Here is an 18,142-nt window from a genome sequence, read left to right on the forward strand (position 1 = left end):
TTTCTGTGTAAAGTTATAATGATAGTCTGTAGGCTGCCAGTTAAACAGGACTGTACTCTTATCTTCATGAAATCCTTCGGTGTTTTGAAGAAACTGGGAGGTGGGAAGATAAATTCTATTTTATTTTTAAATGCCTGTATTCATTTTTTTCACCATTCTTCTCATGGCTTATCATTTATTATATGTATACATTATATGTCACCAACAGAAGGGTTGATTTGTTCTATTTTCAATGGGCAAGAAATTGTTAAAAATAACTATATTATTTCCTGTTAAATATTTATTAACATGAGCTGTGGGAGACCAATTAAGGCATTCAGAATCTGTATTAAAAGTAAGAAATTATTAACTTTGCATATTCTCAATGGAGCATTACAGACCACAACATATATTGAAAAATAATTGACAAAAATATGATTACTTGTAAGATATTCTAAGCACGTGAATGGAATTAGATATTATTTTCATTCCAAGGCTTTTTTTTTTTTTTGCTTTAGAAATGATCTCTGAGTTTATGAGAAAGTTGAAGTAAAATCTTGACTCTTGACACAGTCTTGAAGTTTAATTTTATAAAATAAAATTTAAACTTATATTCAAAACCCTGGATAGTATGTGTATAGGTATATTTGGGGATGCTTGTGTTTGGTATGCGGGGAAATATGTTTAAAGTTCATTAATACTGTTTTATTACGAAGGCACACACATTGCAAGCTCCTACAGATAATTCTGAGTTATGTTATAAAATGAACTCAAAGATTTCAAGTTGCAGCCTCCTTTAAATAGTTTTTATTTACTTTTAAATATATACCCTTCAGTGTGATACTTAAGCCTTTTTTCCTTTTCATAAAACAATGTACATTCTGTACGTTTCAATCATCATATATAAGGTAAACACTAAGCAAATTTATATATATCTATACACATGTGTATATACACAGATACATATATATTTTATGTATGTATATAAATACATATACCAAACAATATAGAGAAACTCAAGCTGCAACTATGAATATTAGATAGCTGCATCAATATTAAATTACAGAGCATATTTCCGTGGGTTTACAGCTAGACCTCAGATGAGTTCTTGGTCCTTTGTAGACACATATTCCCGAACACAGACTTTTCCTCTCTGCTGACATCACCACTCACCCCTACCCCATGGACCCAGCCTCCCTCTGGTCCCTGTGTCTGCACTCACCCACCTGCTCTTGGACTTCTTCTCAGGCATGTAAATGTCATCTTCCCATGCTCTAATTTAAATTCTTACTGCCTTCCAGTCACATCACAAGTAAGATTTTAACTCTACCTCACAATCTAAATACCTTCCAGGATCAGGTCCCTGGCTACCTTCCACTTAAGAGGAAATCCCTGAATTATAAATGAAAGTATAATCATCTATACATAGGGAAATTCAGTGTGTGCCCACACTTAGCGTAGCAATGAAAAATGTTAAAGTAAGGCAAGCTATCTGCAACCAGTGAGCAAGCGGTTAAAGATAATTAAACTATCAATGTGCTATTCAGTTTGTATAAATCACCCCCTCCTTTTTAAAGGAGAAGGATTTATTCATTTGAGTACCTACATTTTATTTTTTCTTTGAGAATTTCATGCGATGTGTGTTGATCATATCCACCCCTCTCCTAACTCCCCCAGGACCATTCCTTTTCTCTACAGCCAACTTTGTGTTTTTTCTCTCTCTCTCAAATTTATGCTGCTCACACCCTCCTGCCAGTGTGAGCCTGCACAGTATTCTATGTGTCGTCACTGCCATTGTGAGCTCCTCTGTGTAACTGTCTTGCTGCGTCCATCTCCTGACACAGTCTTGTTACTCCATCTTACACAGTGATCACTGAGCCTTTGGTGGGGGCATGATAAAGATGCTCCACTTAGGGCTGAGCACTCTGCAGTCATTTATTCTCTGCACTTGGGTGGGTTGTGGTCTTCTGTGTCATCACCATATATTGCTAAAAGAAGCTTTTCTGATGAGCGTTGAGAAGTGCATTATCTTATGGATGGAACAATAAGTCATTAGGACTTGCCTTAATACTATGAGCATTTAGGAGAATAAGAATAAGAATAGTAGCATCATCCCCAGGTCCTGTGGCCTGTCTAGGCTCAGGTCCTTGGCCCAACAATAGTGTAAAATCTGGTTTTCATTGTGTGCATTAGCAGTTAAATCCAACCAGGGAGTGGTTGGCTACTTCCTTGATGTCCATGCTGCCAGGGCATCAGTGAGCCCGTCTTGCCAAGCCTGTCATTGCTGTAGCTCGATGGGGTCACGGCTGGCTGAGACTGGTAATTACCTCTTTTCTTTGGCAACCTGCAGTGTGCCCTCCAGCACTGTGAAAGCTGGCCAGTAGGGATCAAGCTCTTAGGGAGTACCAGCTTGATTTCTCCATGTTCTATGACTCAAGTATGTGTTGTTTTCAGTAACAGTGCTTGACAGACGTTTTCCTTCCTTCCTTCCTTCCTTCCTTCCTTCCTTCCTTCCTTCCTTTCTTTCCTTCTTCCTTTCTTTCTTCTTTCCTCTTCCTTTTTTTCTTTCTCTTTCTTTCTTCCTTTTTTCTTCCTTCTTTCCTTCTATTATTAAATTAGTTTTTTTTGACAGTTTCATACATGTATATAATGCATTCCTCTTACTCTCTCCCCCTAAAGTAATGACTCTTCCTTGCCCTGAATCTGTCCTTCCTCCATCCTCATCTGGCTGTTGATAGATAGTTTCAGGGCAAGGAAGAGTCATTGCTTTCAGTTGTGTATTGATTACTGACTCTATCAAGCTCCAGTAGAGAGTTCCAGTCCAATAGTCACAGAGATGGCCCCAATTAAATCAAATGAGTCACACAACAAAAGTAGAAATTATAAACCCTGGAAGAGGACATGTGGGGAGTGGTAGGGATAGGAGGGAGGTAAGAGAGGGCTTTAAGTGGAGAGAGTAACCAGTGTGATGTTCCGGTAGACTCCTACCAAATGTACCGATTAAATCCAACCTTCCCGTGTCCGCAAAGCCACCCTTCCTTTCCTTTATTGTCAACTTCCACGAATCAGAATTCTGAGCTCAGGTTAACTTTTCAGGGTCCACACGTGAGAGACAACATACACTACTTGTATTTTGGTGACTGGCTTTTTTCACGTAACATGATGTCCTTCAGTTTTGTTTTTTTCATGTTTGACTGACAGGATTTCATTCTTCTCATGGCTGCATAATACTCCATTGTGTGTGTATATATATTATCATCATTATTTATGGGCACTAGGCTGGTTACATATCTTAGCTATGAGAATTGTGCCACCATAAATATGGACACATAAGCATCTCTTTGCTAGGTTCATGGTAGAAAAGGGGATAGTTCCACTATCACCCCTAGTAGCCCACTCAGAAAAATTTTGCTTACTCTTCTGTGACTTTAAGTTCTGCTCTCATAGAAGTTTTAGTTGCAGAGTGCAGAGGGGTCCTGCCAGGGGCCACAAGAAACACTGTATTGAACTTGGAGGTCAGACTCCCCCCTGGCCACTTTGGGCTTCTGATGCCTTTAAACCAACAGGCCAAGAATGGAGTAACAGTGCTAGGAGGGGTGACTGACCCAGATTGCCAGGGAGACATTGTATTACTTCTCTGTAGTGGAGTGAAGAAAGGTTATGAGCAGAGTGCAGGAGTTCCGTTAGGATGCCTCTCGGTGCTGCCATGTCCTGTGATTACAGCCAGCGAAACTACAACAAATGCATCCAGGCAGGCCGGCAGAGGACACAGACCTTTCAGGAATGGAGGAAAAGAGCCAAGACCTGCTGAGGTGCTTGCTGAGGTGGAAGTGCAGAATGGAGAATGAGGATGTGAGAGTCTGGGTATGAAGTTTGCTAGTAGTTGATTAAATTTATGCACACCAGGGAAATCGCCCCGCAGTTTTAAATTTTTATTTTTTTAGTATTTGTGTGGCTTGGATAGCAGGAGTTAGAAAGTGTTCATTTTGTTATATTCTTAAAGAGTTAAAGAGAGTTCTGTCGGTCTTGGAATGTTTGTATTGTTCATAAGGACATCTGAGCCTCATTTTTTCCTTGGGAACATTTTAATCAAGAATTTTTTTCCTCGTTAGTTGTCATTGGTCTGTTCAGTCTTTCTACTTCTTCTTGATTCTGTTTCTTAAGTTTTGGTAGTGTGTATGTTTCTAAGGAATTTACACATTTTTTTGTAGTTAATTTATTGATATTTAATTATCATAATAATCTCTTCTTTATATTCTAGTCTATTTATTTGAGTTCTCTTCTTTTTCCTGGCTAGTCTAAGAGTTTGTTAGTTGTGTTTATTTTTATAAAATCATTCAAAATTTCTGACTTATGTTTATTTCTCTATTTGATTTATTGCCATTCCAGTCTTTACTATTTTCTTTTTCTGTCAAGTTATGGGTCATTCTACTTCTATACCTTTATAAAAATCAATCAATCAATTAATCAATTAAATAATTAATTTGGGCTCCTCCTCCTCCTTTTTGGCTGGACTCGAACCTGCTATGGCCTGCCATTGCCTCCCAAGTGCTGGGATTAAGGACACGCACCATCATTCTTGGCTGAATTTTTTTTTTTTTTAATGGAGGCATTTACAGCTGTAGATTTTCCTTTTCGTTACCCATGATGAATTCTGGAGGTTGTGGGTTTATGCTGTCAGCATTAGGAAAGGAATGTGAAGGTATGCCTCAACCGTCAATCTTGGGTGCTCCTGATGGGTGCGGTGTCAGGCAGCCGTGTGGAGTGTTGCTGGAGCAGTAGCGGTTTGGTTTGCCATCAACTAACTTCTCATGAGAGGATAAAAGTAACAAAGGGCCGGCCTTGATCTCCAATGCCGCTCACGGGAAAGTTAAAACCAATTTTGGGTTCTTCATGTAGATGCTCCAAGTACATTTAAAATAACAGAACAAAACAAAACCCGAGGAAAACTAAAGCGCGAAATGGACAAAACCCCTTTGTCATCCCCAGTGGCAGCAAGGAGAGAATTGTTAGCCTGTCTTCACCGCGTCTAACCAATAGCTCTCTCATAAACGGAAAGTAGAATGGGGAGGAGAATGTCAAACGTGGACTTGCTCACTGCACAACCACAACTCTGGGGACCCGCGAGGCCAAGCACCTCAGTTCTTCCCATATTGTTCTGAATGCTCCCACGAGGGCAAGGGTGCACGTCTGTCCCGCCCTGTCTGTCCCGCCCCTGTGTCCCCAGCGCGCCCTTCAGTGCCTGAGACAGGGGATGCTCCGGATGGCGGAAACGAATTGGTTAGTTCAGTAAGTATTCTCTGAGCTCTCTGTACATGGCTCCAGTTTTCAGAGTGTTTTGTCATTCTGAGATTTTGTGGCGTGGCCATTATATTTTTTGGCATATCTTTCTGTTGGACGGTGATAATTCATTCTGTGCCGAAATCAGATTTTTATTCATTTTCCTACACCCCCAAAGAACAATTAATTTAGTAACTTCTGAATACAGTGAACCATAGATAAACGGGTTTCTATTTCCCCAGATCTTTCCTAGTAACACAATTCTAACAGGCATTTGACTGCAAAAAGCATAATTCCTTGAGCTTACCAGCTTCATAATATTTTCCTGAATTTTTTTTTTTTTTGAGGTTGATGGCAGGAAATCTCAGTATGTTGATTGGCCTCTAACTCAGTCTCCCCACATCAGCCTCCAAAACTTCCCTGTTGTTCTGATAGCAGCGTCGAGCCCGCGGCCACCCTCAGTTCATTGGTGCTGTATCGTCTTTAGGAGGCCTCAGCTCGCTCCTCCCACTCCTCTCCCAAACGCTTCCCATCTTTCCGCACAAGGCTGCTGTCCTGTGCACGGCTAAGCCCTGACGTGCAGAAGCAGGCGTGTGTAAACCAGTCTACCTCCCGCGGTTGCGGTCTCTGTGCTTACGTGCTCACTCTCTCTCTGACCGTTGCCATCTCGAAGCACGGCCAGGACTGAACTAACTCTCTACCCTCGCATCAACTCTGCACCTCTAGCAGGTCCCGAGCCTTCAGTAACTAGCAGTCCTGTCCTCTCAGCGGCTCAGCTAGGCCCCGACTCCCTCCTTCAAGCCGGGGGTAACTCTTCGGCCAGTGCCTGCCGTGGAGATCGTGTGCGTTATCCAGATCACCCTCGCTCTACTGTGGCTGCTCTTGGCCTGAGCCGTCCCAGGCTCTGGCTGAGCACACGTGCGGCTCTGCCTGTGGCTGAGCTCCGCTTGCTGCGCTCCAGCTCTCAGCAGATCCCTCGACCAGCGCTGGGGAGGCCCCCAGGCCTGCCTGTCTCCTTGCAGAAGCCCTGCAATCGCAGCCCCTCCTGCAGCGTCGCCATGGCTACGCGCACCCCAGCTGACTTTCCTCCATGCGTCTCTCCCCCCTCGACCCTCCTCTGTAGTCACAGCCGCACTGAATCCACACGGAGGGAGTGTGGATTCCCCCTAATGGGGCCAGCACTGATGTACGTGAGGAGATAGACAAATCAGCCTTCAGCAAAGCTGAAGCCCTGCCCGATTTTGCCTGTGAAGAAAGCATCCAAAAGCCTGCTGGCAACCATCTCGGGGATGTTTTTCACAAGACAGACACCTCTGGGAATGAGAATTTGTTTCTCAAACCAAGAGAATGTGTCTAGGTGATATACTCAGGAATATTTGATGCTTCTAGTCTTGTTTGTATGCGAAACACTATAATTAAGAAAGTAAAGTGCTTTTCCCGGAGCATTGTTACATCTTCCCGCTAGAAGATGATTAATTAAAACCTGAAGATGATAGCTGTCATTACTGTTTTTCTGCTCAGGCCATCATTTTCAATCACCAAAGAGTTCATACTGAAATTCAACAACCCGAAGAATCCAGCAGAGAAGGAGGTGTTGTTGGAACAGGCTAGGAGACTCCTTCTCATTTGTAAGGTAAGGCTTGGCCTCCGGTTTGCCTGGTAAGTAAGTTCATTTTCTAGGCACTTAGTTGGCAAATGCTTACCTGTTGTATGATACAGAAAGAAAGAAAGAAAGAAAGAAAGAAAGAAAGAAAGATGTGAGTATAGACAGCTACCTTAATGTTAATTAAATTTAAAGTTTATAACTAAACAATTTAATGTCAAATAATTTGGGGAGAAGATTCCCCTTAGGAAAAAAAATATGAAGTTTCCTCCGACTTTGATTGCAAAGCGATTGTGATGGAAGAATGGCTTTCAGAGTATCAATAAGAAATAGCAATGCAAACAAATAAGCTTCCATTTGCTGATTTCCTGTTTCCCGTCGCAGAGGAGGCTGGGGCTGAAGGCGCTGGGCTCGGGGAAGCACGTGCACCTGCCGACGGCCTGGACCGAGGTCATCTACCTGGCGCAGTGCAAAGGGGAAATCCAAGATGGTACGTGGCCGGGCCCAGCCGCAGATGCAGCGCCTGCGACTCCGGGAGAGGTGGTCTGAGAATTTAAAGTAGATTCTTAGTTCATTCAAAGCAGGCCTTGGAGAGTCTCCGTCAGACTCTCTCACGATGCTCCGTTATCATAGCCCCTCTGTAACTCTCGACGTATGACTGTGACTGTTGAACTTTTTAATTACATGATGGCTTTTTGAACGCCTTTTCTCAGTCTGGTCTTTATTGCCTTTATGACCTGGCCACTGACTTGCAAGTGGCGCACACTGCCTTTGAGTGACTCCATGTGCAGTAGGCAATTGCATAAAAGCGTGTTTGCACTTGATATTTATTCTCACTTACAAAACATGAGTCAGAGGACCGTTGGCCAGGCTGTTTTTCTTTCTGTTCTAAAACATTTACCTTTTCACTTATTACTTCTCACTTACACGGCCTCTTTCGAGCAACTTCTAACCAATCTAAAGGGAAATTAAATAACTTTACTTTTAAGGGGATAAAATCCCTTCTCTCGTTAAACTAAGTGTTATGCGTGTGTCTTATGAAGCGGGTTTGGGGACGTTAACTGCGAAGGTCAGAGGATGTTTCCCGTGTAAATTGGGATTTGCAATGCGGTCTGAGAGCTCGAGTACTCGGAGAAGGGTTTTTACGGCCCCGAATTCCAGCGCTTCCCACCTCTATCTGACGATGTTTGATGGAGTCTGTGGTGTGAGGGCTTGCAGTTTGCCACCAACCAACGGCCTGCATTGCTGTCTGGGAGAAGGGGAGAGGAAGATGGGGAGAGGGAGGCAGGGGAGGTGTGCGGGGCGGAGGGTTAGGTAGAGGCTGAGTTTCCGCTGGGGTTTGGCCTTGGACGCCACCTACTGTCATTTTCCTGTGTTCTGTGGATGGGAGCTGCCGAGGTTCGAGGTGCTTCTCACTGCCTCACTGTTCGAGGCAGAGCAGAAAGCGTTTATGAGTACCAAGATGGACAAGTCCTGAAGGGCAAGATGGAATTGTGGTAGGCAGAAAGTCAAGGCTAATTTCCCGGTGACGGAATTTCACTTTGTTGACTTTTCAGAGGCTTTAAATATGCTCCAAGCTTCCCTGGACCACGCTTCCTTTGACTTCGATCAGCTTCCTGCCCTGTTTTTTCTTGCCGAATCAGTTTTATATCGACTGTGCTGTGACGCGTTCATGAAGAATTTTTTATATTCAGTTGAGATAAGGCTGGTGAAGGTACGTTTTAAGTTTTAAGAAGTATCTCAATTTCTACAGGCTCGGGAGAGGAAACTGCCTGCTCTGGGGTCAGACAAGACGCTGGCAGTTAGCAGGGCTCATTGGGTAATCTTTGAGTGTGACCAGCAGATTGCCGCTTGATAGCCAAGCTGCAGTAGTTGAAAGGAAATAGGATTTCAGAAACTGTGTAAGGATATCGTCATTTAAAGGTCCTCATACTGTCCTGCTAAGCATGCGTAGATTTAAGGATTAAAAAGAAAGGATTTATATAATTTTCTATGTATGGGTCTTTTGCTCTCACGTGTCTATGTACTCTGCATGTGTGTATGTGAATGTACGTGTAGGAGAGTGAGTGTCTGTGTGTGTGTATGAGTGTATGTCTGTTTGTGTATGTGAGTGTGTGTATATGACTGTATGTATGTGTGTATGTGTGCGTGTGTGTGTATGTGTGTGTGTGTCTGTGTGATGTGAGTGTGTGTGTCTGTGACTCTGTGTGTGTAAGTGTGTGTCTGTGTATATGTGAGTGTGTGTGTCTGCGACTCTGTGTGTGTGTAGTGCCCTCAAAGAACAGATTGCCTGGAAGTGTAGTTAAAGTGTGTAGCTGTGACCCTCCACGTGGGCGCCGGGAGCTGAACCCTTGTCCTCTGCAGGAGCAGTACAGGCCCTTCACTGCCGACCTCGCTCTCCAGCCCACTCTTTTAGGGACTTTTAAATGCCGTGTCCTTTAGTTAGAACTTCTGAGGAGCAACCTTCGTGCCAGCTTGAAGTGAGTGGCCCTGTGGCTGCCTGTCGTTCCAGAGCGATGTATCGGGAGCCGCCAGCCGCTTTGCTTCCAGTGTTTGCAACAGCAACAGCTGACGGGAAAATTAGCACAAAAGTCACTTTTAAGAATAATGTGTCACTTTACTGCGAAGAAATTAAGCTCACACATTGGTTTTAGTATTGCAAAAAGGAAAGCAAGATTAGAAAGGCTTCCTCAAGATTGTAGCACGTCTATAAAACAAGTGAAACCGACTGAGCAAAATACGTATTTTATAGCTTTGGTTATGAAAGAATATTCCTGAATCTATCCACTGCTAGGAGGTTTTGGGGAGATAATTATATCTTCTCCCACGACCCTTCCCTTGGAACTTTCTGATAGTTTTAGGAATAAAAGGCAGAATGTTAGAAAACAGGAAAGAAACTGCCCAAGCAAAGGCCCTGGATTCTGAAGAGAAGGAAAGGGTTAACACGTTAAAACTTGTCTAGGTATGGTGGGATTAAAAAAAATCTCCCTTGTGTTTCCCAAACTGCAACACATATTCCCAATACATACTCTTGTATTTACAACAGCAAATGTGAAATCAGACCAGAGCTCAAGCAGGCAACCCTTGCACACGTGCCCAGGAAGGCGGTGGGATGCGATGGAAGCGGGCAGCGCAGAGCAGGCCCCCTCTCCGGGCTGCCCCAGCGACCTCGCTCCCTGCCAGCGACCTCGCTCCCTGCCGCTACCCGAGTTTCCGCGACAGCGATGCTGGATGCTGACACTCGGCGCCATCCCTCCGCAGCGTTTTTGCACAGGTTCCTGCAGCCGCTGTGAGCATTGTGAGCGCCTGTCGTGCGTCAGCCTGGGCCGCTCTGACTGTCTATGTCTCAAGCCGCATGGGCCGTGGCCGCCTCCGTTTGGAACCCGGGCGGAGAGGCTGTGTCGCGGAGAGTTTAAATAACTGGCCATTTCAGTGCCAAAGCAGACACTGGGCCTTAGGTCCGAGGCCCTGCCAGCTGGGATGCCCCGTGTCCGCTCGGTTCCCGGGCTTCCTGCGAGTGAAGGGAGCACACCAAGGGAGCACAGCGAGGAGAGCTGCATGGGGTGTGGGGTAGAAACCGGGGTGCTGTAAAGAGAGTGGGACTTCGGAGTGCTCCGGGGGCTCACGCAGTGGAGGGGGGGGGAGCAAGGGGGCCAGGATGCTAGTGCGGGCTTGTGAGCAGGGGCAGAAGGAGCCTGGAGGCCAGCGTGGACTTTGGTAGGCAACCACAGGTATGTGAGTGCAGGGCAGAAGGATGTCCTTCCTGCCAGACCCAAGGAGATGACTCCTTTTTATGGAAGAGAGCCCATTTCACCAGTTCCTGAAGAGACAGATGCTTGCTTTCATCTAGGCCCCGGAAGTCCTTTTACAGTCCAGTGTGACCCAGTTAGTAAAGCATCACACTTTATGTCCGGAGGTCCCGAGTTCAAACCCAAGCACTGACTGTCATTTCTGGACATAGCACTTCCTGAGGCAGACCTGGAAAAATCTGCGTGTTCACAGAGAACTTGGGCTCCCCCCTTGGAATTCTTAGTTTCATTAATGAAAGAATTTAAGAGTGGGCTCAAAGAGAAGCTCAAGCGCAACTTTATTGGACATTAAAAGAAAAGCCGCAGGCCAGGCCAGCTGCCAGCCTCAGCAGCCTCTTGGACGAGGGGACACGGAGAAGAGAAAGAAAAAGCCATGGTGTTTGAGTTAAGTTGGCATGAGGACAGCCACATGGTGGCCAAGCAGCCACGTGACGGGGAGAGGAGCTGTAGAGAGAGAGAGGAAGCCTGAGTCCTAGAAAAAGCATACCTTAGCTGTGGACCGCACCAGAAGGAAAGAGACAGCTCCAACACGACTTCACAGTAGCTTGTGGCGACTGTTCTGGAGGGATGGGGTTCTGCGAAGGACAAGCACAGTATCCCACTGGAGGATAATCATTCCTCCGATTTCCTCAGCAGGGCTTGAGGTGAACTAGTCTTCCGGAGGGGCTGTCTGGCCATCCTAAGTGCATTGAAGTCTTAAAGGGAGAGGCATGTTACCACCCAGAAACGGAGAGCATCTTTTGGTTAGAAAGGAGCAGCTTTCCCTAAGTTGGCCTGCAATGCTAGGGCGGCAGGATTCCCCACCTCTGTCTTCACCATTAGGTTCATCATTTAATGAAACAATTAAGGCCTGATTAAAAAATGTATGATTCCTGAGCATTGTCCCAATTCCAGATTTTGTGCGCAGTCTTGATTTGTTTTCTACATGTAGAATCTTAATTATTGAAGCATTCTTCTAAGAGTATAGAGAACAAAATACGACTTGATGTGCTGGGATGGGTAGGTGTGGGGGGTGGGGGTTCCCCTTTTCTGAGGGTGTAGGGAGGGAGGATACGGGGAGGAAGGAGGGAGGGTGTTACGATTAGGATGTAAATGCATAAAAACAAAAACCAAAAACCCACCAGTTTGGGGAGTATGTAGGGTACAAAACTGTAAAGACCTTCTGCATAAATATGAAAATACAAAACAAGACAGTCCCTGTGTAGCATTAATCTCACAGAGGCATCAGGGAAATGAGAGAACAGGTGGGAATTAAAGTGAGGAAGAAGCAAAGGTTGAGGGTGGGGGCAGGAGAGAAAAGGACACTTTGGAAGCAGAGATGCATGTGTGAGCAAAGCCCGAGTTGTCAGGCTACAGAGAGAAAATGTCGACACTGCAGAGATGCCACGGAAGCCTGAGAGAGAGGGAGAGGGACAGTTTCCAGTACAGACAAGTGGACAAGTGGCCTTTGGAATATTACGAGCAAAACTTAAGCTTGGTTTTGCTTTTTTGTTTTGCCTTTTGGTAGTGACTAAGGACAGCCTGTGGGTCAGGTGACGCCGACAATCAATAAGGCACAAATATGATTGATTCCTTTCAACGAAAGTCACCAACCTTTTAGAAAATCTTACCTACCCCCCTACACTAGGTTGTTTTTGGCTTTCATCTTCAATCACGGGTGCTGGTACCTGTTGGCACTTCATCAGACATTGCCATGTGTTACAAGCATGTAGATTTCTACTTCCTTGTCCCTTGGAAAGCCATCGCTTTCTTAGAGAGTCAGCTGCGTGACGAGACCATCACCACCACATACGCTGCCGCGGACACTCTATTTTTATGCGTAGGTCTAAAGGGCTGGTGCTTCTAAGTTTTAGAAACATTTCTAAATACCAGTTGCTCTTCACTAAATCAACTTCAATAACAAAGGTTTCTGGTAAAGACAAGAAAGCTAGTGGAAAATCAGGGTTTACTTGAAAGGGAGTGGATCTGGAAAAAGACCATCGAAGCTTCAAGTTCCTGTAACAGCATTTCTTCTTCTTCCTTAAGCATAGCTGGGTGAAGCATTTGGGACTTACCTGAATCTGAATTTGCATTTAAACTATTTTGCTGTATTTTCACATATATCCCAGTTAATATTTTGCGGCACTGACAAAATATTTGATTTTCCTTACGTGAAAACTTAATCTCAATTATTCCTGTCATTTTGTGCGGCTCCTTGATTTAATAACTTACACAGAGTGCAGTCTATTTGTTTTTAAAATTTATTTTTTTTTTACATTAGAAAAAATCTGATGTTTCTACAGATATTCCATTTTCCATAGCTTATGCAAAACTGCCCATTTTTAGCTAAAGTTGTATTTTTTTGGTCACAGAAGTAAGAGTTTGCAGTGTTTACTGTGATGACACGATAGAGCTTTTCTTAACGAGGGACGGGTGCTCAGTGTAGCATGCTGCAAGAAGCAGAATATTTTCCAGCACTCCCCGAGTCTGTGTTTCAAACTGTTCTTGTTAAAAGCCATAGGAAGAAAAATATATAACATACTGTTATCTACACATACATAATATACAGCCTGTCATATTCTGAAATAAAGGCAATTGTGAAATGTATCACGATGTTTTCTCTTCTCGTGTATCTTATTTTTATATAACTCCCCATCAGTTCATTTCATGAGTTACGTTTAAGGGCTATGATCTACAATTTGGAAAAACAATGGTTGCCTTGAAGGATACAGAACGAAACAGCATGCAGAACGGCCCATTTGGAAAAGGGTAGAGATGATTTATTCAAGTTTTTCTCCCGGTTGAACTAGCATTTCAGTCTTGACAAAAACGCTTTTAGTTATTTCAGAACCACATAATACCAACCAAGTTTGAAATTGTTTTATCAAAAAGTAAATGTGATAATAAAATGGTTTATCTTCTCTATGGTTTTTAAGCAGTTATTGGTGCCATACAAAAATGCTTTTCTCTTTTCTCTCCTTACAGATTGGCTATTTGATCTTCTTACGACTTTTTGTATTTTTCCTGCATGGTCACTTAGAAAGTTTTAGACAACAGTTAATTAGGCTGCAACCATATTTATACGGTAAAATATTTTTTTTTATTTTTATGCTTATAAATGTTTTATGCTACATTTTAAGATTCTCAGACTGTCGCTATAAAGAACATAAGTTGTTTTATGCTTCACGAAAAGCAATACCACCAAGGATGGCTCCTGGGCCAGGCAGCATTTCTTCAGTACTTGTTTTCCTTCAGAAACTTAGAGTCTCTTGTGGTGAGAACATTTAAAAATTTAGTCTCTTTACAATCTGAAGAAAACCTACATTCTTATAAACTGTAGTTATCACCTGTGCCATAGATGACGGGATGTAACATTGACTGAAACTGTCACCCCCCTCCCCTGTCTCAGCCCCCTCTGCCTCTCTTTTTCTTTCCCTCTCCTCTTCCCCTCCTCCCTCTCCCCTTTCCCTTCTCAGTCCTCCTTCCTTTCCCTATGTCTCTCCCCCAGATGTACCTCTCCCCCAAGCTGTGCCTCTCCCCTTTTCCTCCTCATCCCTCTCCCCCTTGCTCTCTCTTCCCTCTGCCCCATCCTCCTTCTCCCCATCCCTCTCCCTCCCTTCACCTTCCCATCCCCCTTCAGCTTGTGAGAACAGCTATTTATTTTTCTACCAAAGTGAATGAGTGTTACTGAGGCTCAGTTTACTCATCTGTAATAACAGTCATCAAACCAAATTATAAAGCGACGAAGTTGCTGTTTTAAAGTAGATGTATTGGCAGTGTCGGTGCTGGGCTGGGATAAGGAGGAGATGACTCTGGAGACCATCTCAGTGTGGACGTACAGCAGAATGTTTCAGCACTACATACAGCAGCGTCCTTTAAACTGTCCTGATTGGTACCCAGAGAAGAAATGCCATGGGCACTGCAACCCAGCAAGCTGTAATATGCATTCACTTAGACACTGAAAAGAAGGAATTGTGGAGGAACAGCTCTTGAAAACATTAATGGTCACATTGGGGAGCATCACGCCGACACAGTTTTAAAACATTTAGAAGGAAAAAGGCTACTGTTAGTTAACTGGCTCTAGGCTGTGCGTGTACCAAAGCGAGGGATCAGGAAGGGGCTGACGTTTTAGATACTGACCCATGCGGTCAAGATTTGGAAAAATGGAACAGTGAATTTGAATGTTGTGGAAAAAGCGAAGAGTAGGATATAGGCGATTAATATAGCTAAAAATGCCTGAGGGGGTGCTGCGGTGTCTCACAGCATGAAACCCACTGATCCATTAGCGTTGCTCATACGTAACTGTGTTTAGGGCTGATCGCTTGAGACGGTTAACCTACCAGAGAGCCCATGCCTGGAGAAAACCGAAGAGTAGCCGTATACGTATATTGATATACACCACAGACAATGAACAATCACTATTACCTAACACACATAGCGCGTTAAACCATACTTATGGTTCAATTTAATATTTTTGAGGATTTCTTAGATGAGTACTACCCTTACCTCATTTCACTTGCTTTCTCCCCGTCCAGGTCTCCCGACCTCTTCAACCTCATGCCCTCCTCTTTAATTATATTCATGTGCCTGTGTATCTATGAGCAGAGCATGCTGAGTCCATTTAGTGTTCGTGTGTGTGTGTGTGTGTGTGTGTGTGTGTGTGTGTGTGTTTAGGGCTGACCACCACTCACAGAGCTCTGCCCCTAGATGAAGGGATAGCTTAATGAGTGGCTGCTGAGAGCGGGAGAGCAGCAGTGGCGGGCGGGTGTACCTCCAACTCTCACACAAAGCTGTTCTGAATTATAAAAACTCCAACGCGATTTGCCTGAGATGCAGTTTTCTTCCTTACCACCAGAGGACACACGCACCATGGCAGATTTTTAGCTGGATGGAGCAATGCACAACGGGAGGAAGTTTTGCATTTAATTATACTTTAGTAACTAAGAGACAAATGGGGCGCAGTGCGAGACAGTAACGAAACATTCCTCACCAACGGGTTTTCTCTCGACAGCACTTTATTTCTCGGATGCGTCCTACAGCAAGTATCCAAACATCTTCTCAGATGTGCAGTTCATCCTGAAAACGTCGGAGATTATGTGTAAAAGAGAACTCCATTCTGAAAGAGATGTGGGAAGTGAAAATGGAGGGGAGGACGCGTACTCTGATTTGGTAGGTAAACAGATGTGGTGGGCATGCCTTGTCACGGATATGTGAGACAAGATTGCTATGATTATGCACTCCTCATCCACCCAGCATGCCCTGCGGAAGCTGAGCTTAGCTGGGGAGGTGGGGCGGGAGGGCTGACTAGCCTGTAGTCTTGCTTTCTCACAACTCTTGGGTCATAGATTGCTACATGAGGAATGGGTCATTGATATGATCTGTTACTTCTTTGAGAGGCCCAATGGCATGATATCTCTGCCACACAGGTTCCCCCGCTCACTTAGGAACAAATAATAGTGTAACTTAGGTTCATAAATTAACCTTTTAGCATATTTTCTTTCATTAAGGGGAAGGTTGTAAAGACTGGCCATTCAGACAAATGTAATATGTTCTCCATGTTTTTGGGGAAATAATGCTTACTATGCTATTAAAGCCAACCAAAAACTTCCCAGTGCTCAACTGGCCAGGAATGGTGATGCATGGCTTTAATTTCAGCACCAAGGAAACAGAAGAGGCAGGTATCTGGGAGTTCAAGGCCAGCTTTGCCTACTGAGTTTAAAGCCAGTCAGAGCTACAGTGAGGCTCCCCTCCCCAAAAATTCAAATTGAGAGACTAGAATAATTTCAGTACATGAAGTTAAATTTTTCTTGCTTATATTAATAATAAATTTATTCAATAAGCAATAATTATGCAAACACAAGTCCAATGAGCCATGTAATTGTGTATAACACAGATGTTTTCCCAAGGACAAACTTCAGTCTCTTTGGTAATAATCTATTTCCTTTACTCAACTATTTTCTGAAAAATAATGTGACTACTAAGAAACAGGGACTTTTTTCATTATTTTAATTGTTATAGTTTATAAACAGAAAATTTGTTCTTTTTAATTTTTTCGAAAAAACCATGTTTTTTGGCTTGTGTGTATGGTGTGTGTGCACATTATCCATGCTTTCGTGTTTGTGGGCTTATATATGTGCAATGTGCATGCATGTGTGTCTGTATGCATGTGAGGCCAAGATGCTAGAACCTTTGATTTCTCTGTTGCCTCTGTACTGAGGCAAAGTCTTTCCTTGAACCCGGAGATGCTCCATTCCCCCTGGCTGGCCCCGCTGGCCAGCTTGCTCTGGGATCCCCCGCTTCTGCCTCCAGAGAGCTGGGGTCACAGGCGTGTTGCCCAAGGGGCCCAGCTATGGGCGGACACAGCGGTTGTCATGCTTCTGTGGCAGTGTTTCACCCATTGAGCTGTCTCCCCAGCCTGAACAATACCTTTAACATAACGTAAGGACACATGTGAAAATCCCTTCCCCAAACCGCCTCATTTATGTGTGGCCCTCATAGACTTCCTGTGTTCTCGTTAGTGCCCTTAAAACATTCAGTGTAAGTTCAACAGGTGAGAAAACACATTTGATTGCACGGGTTTATAACTTTTATGCTTAAGTATCTGTCTCTTGGCTCATTAGTGATAAACCATCGATATAACGAGTGGTGTTCGCTAGGTGATCTGAACCATTTGGTTATAATTAGTAACGAGTGCAAATTGCGACGTGTGAAAAGCAGCAATTGTTCCAAAGTTTGGAATGTGTTCTGAGGACAAACATACTTCAGGTAAGGTACTGAGCTGCAGAAAGCACTTTGATCCTGAAGAGTACTGAGCTGCTTGACAGCGCCTGTGTGCTCTAGGGAGGCCTGTTTAACTTCCCTATGCCTCCATTTGCTCATCTGTAAAAAAACCTGCTTTGCTCATTTTCACGATCATGGTCACCACCACCACCACCACCATCACGACTGCAGCTGCCATAACGGAATAAATTAAACTGTAGTTTGTAGACGAAATGCTATAAAAACATAGGCGTTAGTAACTGAAACTATACTTATGTATTTGCCTTAACCTAGACAGTTCCCAGTGACTTTCAGAGGGGAATATGGCTACGCTGGAGGACAGTGAGCTGAGTGTTGTATCCCTAACCACGGTGCTGTGCAGTCTTGGCCACACCATGCCCTGGCTCAGGGGAGGCCACTGTTAGCTTCCAGGCTGGTGCTCTGGAAGAACAAATCTGTTTCCACCTCTGGAAGCAGCGGAAGCCTGCTGCTGAAAGGGGCAAAGCTGACCGCTCCTGGAATGAACAGGTCTGCAGAGAGTCACTGAGTCAGGGGCAGAGCCAACTACTCCTGGAATGAACACGTCTGCCGTCTGCCCTGAGCGACGCGCTCACTCACTGAGCATTTTCCACTTTGTAGAACAAAGGACCTAAATTCTATTTCAGCTCCATTCGTGTGGTTCTCTGAGGGGACTATAACACATTTGGGGCTGTCAGGTTTATTGCCTTTCTTT

General features: G+C 44.2%; 1 protein-coding gene across 2 annotated transcripts in view; it reads left to right on the forward strand.

The window, feature by feature from the left end:
• Tmem232 (transmembrane protein 232) overlaps positions 1 to 18,142 on the forward strand; it is a 237,619-nt gene that overhangs the window by 24,202 nt on the left and 195,275 nt on the right. For both annotated transcript variants that reach the window (XM_060368256.1, XM_060368255.1), the window contains exons 4-8: positions 6,781 to 6,892; positions 7,247 to 7,352; positions 8,419 to 8,576; positions 13,636 to 13,735; positions 15,662 to 15,819. In XM_060368256.1, the coding sequence (XP_060224239.1) occupies positions 6,781 to 6,892; positions 7,247 to 7,352; positions 8,419 to 8,576; positions 13,636 to 13,735; positions 15,662 to 15,819 (634 nt within the window). The remainder of the gene's footprint in view (positions 1 to 6,780; positions 6,893 to 7,246; positions 7,353 to 8,418; positions 8,577 to 13,635; positions 13,736 to 15,661; positions 15,820 to 18,142) is intronic.

This window comes from Meriones unguiculatus, chromosome 15, assembly GCF_030254825.1.
Source record: "Meriones unguiculatus strain TT.TT164.6M chromosome 15, Bangor_MerUng_6.1, whole genome shotgun sequence".
Lineage (NCBI taxonomy): Eukaryota > Metazoa > Chordata > Mammalia > Rodentia > Muridae > Meriones > Meriones unguiculatus.